At 37.7% G+C, this 9,940-nt stretch overlaps 1 protein-coding gene and 1 non-coding gene across 2 annotated transcripts; one reads left to right on the top strand and one right to left on the bottom strand.

The window, feature by feature from the left end:
• Positions 1-4: 4 nt before the first annotated feature.
• On the top strand, positions 5-9,530 carry PPIL3 (peptidylprolyl isomerase like 3). Its single transcript, XM_004262871.4, has 7 exons — positions 5-331; positions 870-943; positions 1,916-1,990; positions 3,733-3,826; positions 4,199-4,266; positions 6,342-6,460; positions 8,757-9,530. The coding sequence occupies exons 2-7, from the start codon at positions 941-943 to the stop codon at positions 8,881-8,883; spliced, it is 486 nt and encodes a 161-aa protein (XP_004262919.1). The 5' UTR covers positions 5-331; positions 870-940; the 3' UTR covers positions 8,884-9,530.
• Positions 7,374-7,480, bottom strand: LOC117201875 (U6 spliceosomal RNA). The gene has a single exon (XR_004483999.1). It is a non-coding gene; the product is annotated as a U6 spliceosomal RNA (small nuclear RNA).
• Positions 9,531-9,940: the final 410 nt, after the last annotated feature.

Genomic DNA, 9,940 nt, shown 5'->3' with positions numbered 1-9,940 from the left:
CTTTGCGACTGAGCCTAAGGCACTTCTAGAGGATGACTAGAGTTACGCTTGTTGTCCTAGTGTAATTATTAAAAGATAATTTTGACCCTTTCATAGTCAAAAGTGTACCTGGTGGGGAGAAATTAGTGTCTCCCTAGTTCTAGTCGTTTGGTTTGAGACAGGGAGGAGGGGGCGGAGGGAGGAGGCGAGCAGGTGAGGGGCGTTCTAATGGGTCCCTTGCTCGACCTCCGGTGGCCTGAAGAAACTTAATTTCGAATCTGCAGACCCGTGGGGGCAACTGCGGTTGCACCTTTGCTCTTTTAACAACCGCTGTGCTAATCGAAGTGGTTAAGTAAGTATGGGGTAACGTCACTTATTCTTTCATTCACTTAACTCAAATGCTCGCAGAGCGCTGTGTATGTTAGTTCTTGGACTGCTTCCAGTGAGTATTTTGTACGGGGAGGGTGGTGTTGAAATAAGACAATTAGTAAAGCATAGAGTATATTAGTGCTAAGTGCTATGGAAAAGGAAATCGTTAAGGCAGGTTTAAATAGAGTTATCAGGTCCAGACCAGACTTTCGAGAAGAGACTTGGAGGTGAGGAAAATAGCCATACAGATGTCTGAGTGTACGTGTTCCAGGCAAGGGGAACACCCAGTGCTTAGACCCCAATGCGGGAATGTACCCGGCCCGTGAAGAGTGAGCAGTGGAAGTAGGAGTTGAGGGGCTTGAGACGAGTAGTATCGCCTGATCGCTTTCATAACTGGGTTTTTATTACTTGGGGCAGGATGGGAGCTCATCGAGACTTTTTCTCTTAAATATGCGGTAAAGATGAGCAAGTGTGAGTTAAGAGAGGGAAATGAATTTAATTGTTTTTTCTTTTGGAAATAGAGGCTCGTTTTTGAACTTCTCTCAGTAAACTGAGAAAGTAACAGTACTTCCTGACAGCATCAAGAAGAAAAATGGTAAATTTTACAGAATTCTTATGAATGTCTTTCATTATAAGTAATTTTTAGAAATTCAGTCAAGGGAAATAAAACTGCATGGAAATTTCAGTGACAAAACAGAGCAATGATAATCTGTAGAAGCATACAGTGTAAAGCGATTTCAGATTCTTTATGTTTTTCACTTAAAACACAGAATTTACCTTTTATGGAAAAAGATTGATACAAGATGGATAGAGATGGAAAGGTGGTGTTGCAGGGTCAGAAGAGCATAGCCAGGTGTGGTCATTTTGATTGGATCCTTTTGCTCTTGATCTAAGGTGGACAACTATTGTAAGAAGAGAATTTTAAAAGCAAGCCTCAGAAGTTTTCCACCCTCTCTGGAATGGGGTAACAAAAGGAATATTCCAGCTACCAAAACAACAGATTAAACAAAAAGCAAGCAAGAAGAAGTACTCTGGTTACCTCTGCACTTTTACGATCTGAAAACACTGATGCTTTTTATGTCTGTTGTCTTTAGTGGAGAAAGAAATTGTTTTTTAAGTCTCTCGCAATTAAATTACATAAGGGAGATGGTGGAAACTATGTAAAAGTCATTTTCTTACTATTTTTCAATATATATTAATGACTTAGTGAATTGCCACTTAAGTCAGTAATACTAACATAAAAACTTTTTATTTTTATTGATGAAATATTCAAACTTAAAATGATTATTTCCATCACAATATTTGCTCCCAAATATTTTAGCATAGATATCATTTTACCTTAACATTTATATTTCTCTTCTGGAATTTTTTTTCTACTGCTGAAATAAATTTTGAAGAAATACAACTTATCTCTCAGAGCTACTGTGTGGGTGGATCATCTCTGAAATGGTGTTTCTTTCTGTTTTTATTCAGGTAGTTATCTTTAATATCTAGTTAGGGAAATGATACAGTGCACAAAGTCACCTGAAGAAATCTCATTCGTTCTCACATTCTCTCTCCTTTTTAGTCGGTGACACTGCATACAGATGTAGGTGATATTAAAATCGAAGTCTTCTGTGAGAGGACACCCAAAACATGTGAAGTGAGTACCGTAATGTATGTATAAAAGATGAGTTAATGCAACAGGATAACCATTTTGAAATTGAGTCATCTAACTTAAACAACATCCAAAAAAAAGTTTCTATAAAACTATTGTCAAGAAAAACCCGCAATGATAATTTCTGGTCTAATTTACACTTCTTTTTCTGATGTCAAAGTTGGATCAAAGAAAGGGTAGAGAATTTTTCTCTAACCACAGAGTGGCTGGTATCTTTTTCCTTTGGCTCATTTTCCTCAAGAAATGTAAATAATCATTAGATATTAGGTAAGAGAACTGTTCCATACATTATTTTACTTGTTTAAATGACAAGGTTCTATCCTTGTCATTTAAACAAGGAAAAAAGAGGGAGTTCCCTGGCGGTCCAGTGGTTAGGACTTGGTGCTTTCACTGCCATGGCCCAGGTTCAGTCCCTGGTCAGGGAACTAAGATCCTGCAAGCTTCGTGGCTCAGCCAAAAAAAAACAAAAAGAGAGAAAAATACAAGAAGGAAAAAGAGTCAGCTATATATATTCATTCTTTAAGTAATTTATTTATGGAAGGCTATCTTGCCAGCAACTAGAACTACAGTGATGAACAAGAGACATGCCTTGCTATTGTGGAGCTAATATTCTACCCGGGAAGATAGGCAGGGGGGAAGATTCATTCTAGAAAAAAAGTAATTCTAGAGGGTAATAATGCTTTGAAGGAAAGAAAGTTGTGAGATAGAGAATAATGGGAAAGGATTTATTTAAAAGAAGGTGAGGGCAAGCCTAGCCAAGAAAGTGATGCTTTAAAAACAGTGCGAAGGCTTCCCTGGTGGCGCAGTGGTTGAGAGTCTGCCTGCCGATGCAGGGGACACGGGTTCGTGCCCCTGTCCGGGAAGATCCCACATGCCGCGGAGCGGCTGGGCCCGTGAGCCATGGCCGCTGAGCCTGCGCGTCCTGAGCCTGTGCTCCGCAACGGGAGAGGCCACAACAGTGAGAGGACCGCGTACCGCAAAAAAAAAAAACAAAAAAAAAAACTGAGTGTGAAAGGTAATGAAGGCATCTCTCTGGAAGGACTTATAAAAAGAACATTCCAGGTATAGAAATAGCAGGTACAAGGGCCTTAAGGTGGGAAAGCCTGTGTTTTTTGGATGAATTTTCAGAAGCCTGATGGGGTTAACACAGTAAGCAGCAGGGAAGGGGTTATTATCATTATGATGATGTAGAAGTAGGCTAGGTCATGCAGGGCTTGCTAGGCTCTCCTGAGGATTTTGCATTTTATTTCAAGAACAGAAGGAAGCTATTGAAGAGTTTTAGGCAGTGACATTATCCAAAGTAATGCCTAAAAGATATCATTTAAATAGGTTGTTGTAGTGTTTTCAATAAATACAATTGGCTTTTGTTTGTTTGTTTGTTTGGCTGTGTTGTGTCTTTGTTAATGTGCGCAGGCTTTCTCTAGTTGTGGTGAGTGGGCTTCTCATTGCAGTGACTTCTCTTGTTGTGGAGCATGGTCTCTAGGTGTGCGGGCTCCAGGGCGCAGGCTCAGTAGTTGTGGCTCACAGGCTTAGTTGCTCCGCGGCATGTGGGATCTTCCTGGACCAGGGCTCGAACCTATGTCCCCTGCATTGGCAGGCAGATTCTTAACCACTGTGCCACCAGGGAAGTCCCTACAATTGGTTCTTTATCTTAAATATTCTTAAATCTTAAATGGTTCTTATCTTCTGCTACATCATTTCTCAATCATTGTTTTTATTCTCTTCAGAATTTCTTGGCTCTTTGTGCCAGTAATTACTACAATGGCTGTATATTTCATAGAAATATCAAGGGTTTCATGGTTCAAACAGGAGATCCAACAGGTAAGTTATTCCGGTAATACCTAGGGTATATACCTAGGGTATGTAGTGTGAAGAAGAGACTAGACAAAGAAGAGAAAAATAAAAGCATGTGGGGTTTTTATAACTTACCTTAGCAAGAAATTTTTAAGCAGAAGGTACTAGCACCGAGCCCTAAAGTATGAACAATATTGATAAGGAGGGGTTTTGGTTTTTGTAGAGATATTTTATTTTTATGGTTTTTAAAGTTCAATTTTGGTAAGTAAGAGAGGACGTACCAAATTTTATTTGTATTTAAAGGGTTATGCTATATAAACTAGCCCTTATGTTTAGAAAAGGAACCCTTTTTCAGCTTTAATTAAATACTTTCTTTCATTTGTTCGTCTTGTAATATAGGTACTGGAAGAGGAGGTAGCAGTATCTGGGGCAAGAAATTTGAAGATGAATACAGTGAATATCTTAAGGTAAATCCAAAATACTTCAAAATCTATTTTTTCATGCTATGTTTACACTTGGAAACTTTGATACATATGTTGTAATAATACAGGTTAAAATAATTGGGCTTCCCTGGTGGCGCAGTGGTTGAGAGTCCGCCTGCCAATGCAGGGGACACGGGTTCGTGCCCCAGTCTGGGAAGATCCCACATGCCGCGGAGCGGCTGGGCCCGTGGGCCGTGGCCGCTGAGCCTGCGCATCTGGTGCCTGTGTTCCGCAACGGGAGAGGCCACAACAGTGAGAGGCCCGCGTACCGCAAAAAAAAAAAAAAAAAGAAAGTCATCCTTTTTCTGAATTGGAAATGAAATGATTTTTTAGGCATTAATGAATGACTGCTTCCTTGGTACTAATCTGTCATCCTATGCCAGTGGTTTTCAAACTTTGCTGTTACAGATTCACCTGTGGAAGTTTTAAAACTATAAAAGATTAGGGCCTTACCTCCCTAAGTCTAGAGAAAAAGTCAGTAGAACTGATTAGGACCTCGATTGTATTTTAAGGTTCCCTGGTGATTCCTAGACAGACAAGGTTAAGAACTATTTTCTTATATACCAGAGTTGAGGATGCGTATTGAATATTCACGTACTCTAACCCAGAAATTCCATTCCCACATGTTTACCCTAGAGAAATTCATGTACATGTGCACTAGGAAGCATGTACAAGAGTGTTCCTAGAGTACTATTGGTAATAACAAAAGTCTAGAAACAATGTCTATTGATCTTTGAATGGACAAGTTGTAGTATATTCAGAAGTAAAATGTTATACAGTGAAAGAAATCAGAACTACAGCTATGTATACATGTATGAATCTTAGAAACATAATGTTAAGTGTAGAAATCATTTCCCGGAAGACTACAAATAGTATGATACTATTTTATAGAGCTCAGAAACAAGCAAAAGGAAACAATATATTGTATAGGCATGTATTGAATGTAAAGATATCAGAACACTGGTTACCTCTTGGAGAGGCTGAAGTAATAACTGAGAGGAGCACATAGGCATATGCAACAGTTTGGTAAATTTTAATTCTTAAAACTTGGAAATAGGTTAATGGGTGCTGATTTTATTAAGTTGTAAGTAGTACATATATTCTTATGTATGTATCAAACACTACATATGTTATTGGTAGTCACCTTTTAGGGAACGGTAAAGCATTAATATCTCTATGAAGCTGCATCTCTGTAGTTTGTCTTATTAGTGTCCCCTGATGAATAGCTAAAGATAGAGTAATCATTGGCGTTACCTTTAGTATATTTTATATTTGGGCATCTCCCTGTAAGACAGTTCTGTCTTCAATCTTATCAGTAAAGTCCTTTTAATTCCTGTACACAGTCCCTTGTATAGCAAATAGTATCATGAATATTAGAGTTAGACAAGGCCTTCCTTAGATCATCCAGTCCTGGGGTTATAAACTGACTGCCCATGGATGGAAGACCCACAGATTCATTCTCTATGGCCATTGGTTTAAAAAGATTGTAAACGTCATGAGGCAAGAGCTACACTATTCCTTTTGCCAGGCTCCACCATTCCCTAACGTTTACATTCTGCCCAATTATCAATTTATTATCTGGTAACCCTTGTGAGCATTTGAATTATGAATAAACCGCTGAATTAGTCCAACCTCCCTTGTTTTACAGATAAGGAAACTAGCCAGAGTCCAATGTGTATGTGAAGAGATTATGGGGATTTTGGTTTTGTTGTCTGCCTGATCATTTCATGCCAGCACACTGTTCCTTAATATAAATGTAAGGATTATTTCTATTATACATTGGTATTGCCAAAAGTGTTTGTGGCTCTGCTTCTCCAAAGGTGAAATTAATTGGGGAATGTGATTTGAGATATATATATATATATATAAACAACTTAGATAGAAGTTTCCAGAGATACAGATAATACAGAAACTGAACATTTGGATTAGCCCTAATAGAAGATGATTACATGTTTTCTTGATCCCTTAAATACTGGGAAGGTAGAGTGCACGTCTTGTTTCAGTCCTTTATTTGGAATACTTATGTAAAAACAGCTAATACTTTGGTCTTTCTTTTTCAGCACAACGTTAGAGGTGTTGTATCTATGGCTAATAATGGCCCAAACACCAATGGATCTCAGTTCTTCATCACCTATGGGAAGCAGCCACATCTGGACATGAAATACACAGTATTTGGAAAGTGAGTATTCTGGTTATGGTTTTCTTTGGAATTTCAATGCAAAGGATGCATATGAGTGGCTGTGATGATAGCATAACTAATACTCAAAGAGCAGTATGAGAGCTAAATGTACCTGAAATTTAAGTCCACCACGTAACAGCCCTGTGACCTTGGGAAACGTACAACCTCTCTGAGCCTCAGTTTTATTATTTTGTAAAAGAAGGGCCAGTACTATTTTTTCAGGATCATTATGCAAGTTAACAGTATGTATCTGTTTTCATTAAGAATAGCATCTTGCATCAACTAACACATCTGAAAAACAGTTGCTTAAACAAGATGGTATGTGATAGTGGTTCTATTATATCACCAGTGTTCCAGGTGCCTCTGTCTTTCTTCTCAACCGTCTTTAGCTATCATTCTGAAGCTCACTTCATGGCCATAGCTTGGGCAGCACAGCCCCAGCCGGAACAGTTGTACTCCAAGTAGGAAGAAGGAGGAAGGGCAAAGGTGCTTGCCAGCTGAGTCAGCCCCTTTCTCAAGAGCTCTCCTGGAAAGCCCAGAACTTACCTACAAGGGAGGGTAGGCAGTGTTTCTTAGCCAGACATATTGCCACTCACAATAAAACCAGGCCTCTGTGAATAAGAAGGGGAGATTGGATCCTAGGGAGTGTTTAGCAGTCTCTGCAAGAATATCCATTACAAGCCCTCTACCTGGGAATTGCTTTTATAAATCAACAGGAAGTCAGTTTGTCAACAAATGTTTACTGTGCTTAATAAACCAAGGCACAGTTTTAGAGTTTGTTTTATTTAACAGTTTGAATGCCAAGCTAGGTTAATTAAAAATAGAAGAGTCTACAGCTTTTCTTTTTTATTCCATATACATGTCTAATTTATAGATTAGTAATAATCAATGAAAAGGAATATTATAGCCTTTAGTAGTGTTTGTGGGCTTCACGAATGTGCGTGTCTTCCTTGCTCAGGGGCCATGCTAACCTTCTCTGTATCGTTCCAATTTTAGTATATGTGCTGCCGAAGCGAGCACCAGACTCCCTTTTTTTTCTTTTCTCCCTTAACCCACCATTCAGAATTATTGATTAGTAATTACTAGGACTTATCTTACTGGATTGGTAAAAAAAACTGTAGAGTTTAGAACAAGGATTCTTAATATTTGGTCCAGTACCTCCTTGAAATTGTTTTGTATATATGCACATACATTTTTCTGAGAAAAAGGGTACATAGCTTTCCACTGGTTCTCAAAGGGGCCCATGTCCCAGATACTTAACTAGGCTTACTTGCTTCAATTCTGCATGCCCTTTTTTGCCTGAGATCTGTTTCTTGTACCCTCTTTCTCTCTTACTGACCCAGAAGGTAGGAAAGCCTTTAGTTAGTTAGTTAGTTTTTACTGGAGTATAGTTGCTTTACAATGTTGTGTTAGTTTCTACTGTACAGCAAAATGAATCAGCTATACATATACCTATATCCCCTCTTGTTTGGATTTCCTTCCCATGGGAAAGCATTTAAAACTTATAATTTCAAGACCTTAATTGTCCTACATTTGGGTGTAAAATCCAAAGGCTTTGGTTATAGTATCACTTTAGTGGAAATGTAAAATAAAATGGAAATCTGTTCTTTTTTTAAAGTACATAGTATGTCTTAGGAATTGATTTGAATTGCACTAGGAGGTATTATCTAAAAAGCCACTTTTTCTTAGCAAATGTTTTAGACTAACTTTCTAGAACATATTAGAAGGATAGCTCTCAATATATATATATATTTTTTCTTGATAGAAACATGAAGTGGGCTTGCTGGAAGTGGCATAACTGTTGAGCTTATCTTCTCCTATTCTGAATATTGTTTTTTGTTGTCCAGAAGCAAAAAATAAAAACACTGTATTTAAACAATAAAGTGCAAAGAGGCCACCCACTTCAGGACCTTCAGTGTAGGGCAGTACTGATAATACTAGTGTCATCCTTACATACTTTCTCCAGGTTTTTCCTATAACAAAGAAAACCTTATGACTGGTTATATTGGCCCCATTTGTAGCTATTCCATGTGAATGAGGCCGAATGCAATGTTTAGATACTTTGGTGGGAATATTCCTTTCCATTGCTATTGTTGTCTAAAGGCATAAAAATGAATTTTTGTTTCTGAATTTTGGCCCCTACCTATGGCAGAAAATCAAAGCGATATTTTATTGTACACTCAACTGGGGAATTCAAAGAACTATGAGACATGGTGAGACTGTAATTGCTATAGGTATTTGGATATTATGTTTCAATCTCAGGATATTTTCAAACATTATATTGTTTCTCTTTCAGGGTAATAGATGGTCTGGAGACTCTAGATGAATTGGAGAAGTTACCAGTAAATGAGAAGACATATCGACCTCTTAATGATGTACACATTAAGGACATAACTATTCATGCCAACCCATTTGCTCAGTAGCTATAATAGACCTGGACAGATACTTGGCAAACTATTCAAGGAACACACCTATTATGGTTTACCCAGTTTTAATTATGTCAGAGATTGCATCATTATACAACTTGTTTACAACTAAGATCTACTTGTTTACAGCTAAGATCTTCTATGAGTTGGTGGTACCAAGGGAAGCCAAACAGCTTTTACTCCTATTCTTAGAGGGTATTCTTTACTGTAACTATTACCTAATGCATTTCTTTAATTTTTTTTAAAAAACCCTGAGTTTAATTTTGTTTTTCCATATAAATATTCATTTTAAAATGCTGAGTCTCAAATCCAGGCATTGTTGAGCACCCTAATTACATGCTCCTACCATATGTAGTCCACATCCTGGAAATATTATTTTCTATTAATTATTTACTTTATACAGTTCGAAAGAGGAAGGACAAATAAAGAGATGGCCTAGAAAGGCCAGTCATTCCAGTTGTTATTTTCCCTGGTCTTTATAGTAAAGGCTCAGAGAAGTCTCGAAGTACAGTAAACACTCAGAATTTCCCAACTCATGTGCCCATGGAACATTTTTAAAAAATATATCTTTTCTTGTAAAGCAATTATACCCCAATAAAGATGTTAAAAATAAATAAATAAATAAATAAAACTCTTAAAAAATATATATATCTTTTCAAAATGCAGGGTAAAAAAGAAATATAATGCAGGATAGAGTTCTACAGATGATCCATTTGAAAAATACAATTAGTTGTAGAGTTCTGGTTTGGGTTTGAATCATAGCTCTGCCCCCTAATATTAACTTTAGGCAAGTTAATATCTCCAAGCTTTAACTTTCTCATACATAAATAATCCTTCACATGACTCTTGTGAGGATTAAATGAAATAGTGTGTATAAAGCTTCTGGCATGTAGTAAGTGTTCTGTAGCAAGTAAATGGAAGCTGTGCTCTTAACCATATCAGGGCTCTCACCTAATCAGGCCATTTATCAGGCTCTACCATTGATTTGTTAAAGAACTATGTCCCACTCACTGTCTAGATCACCTAGGTTAGATTTGGGGTATTTCTAAAACTG

Source organism: Orcinus orca, chromosome 7 (genome assembly GCF_937001465.1).
Source record: "Orcinus orca chromosome 7, mOrcOrc1.1, whole genome shotgun sequence".
NCBI lineage: Eukaryota > Metazoa > Chordata > Mammalia > Artiodactyla > Delphinidae > Orcinus > Orcinus orca.
Note: the sequence above shows the minus strand (reverse complement) of the source record. Positions and strands in the feature narration are given on the sequence as shown.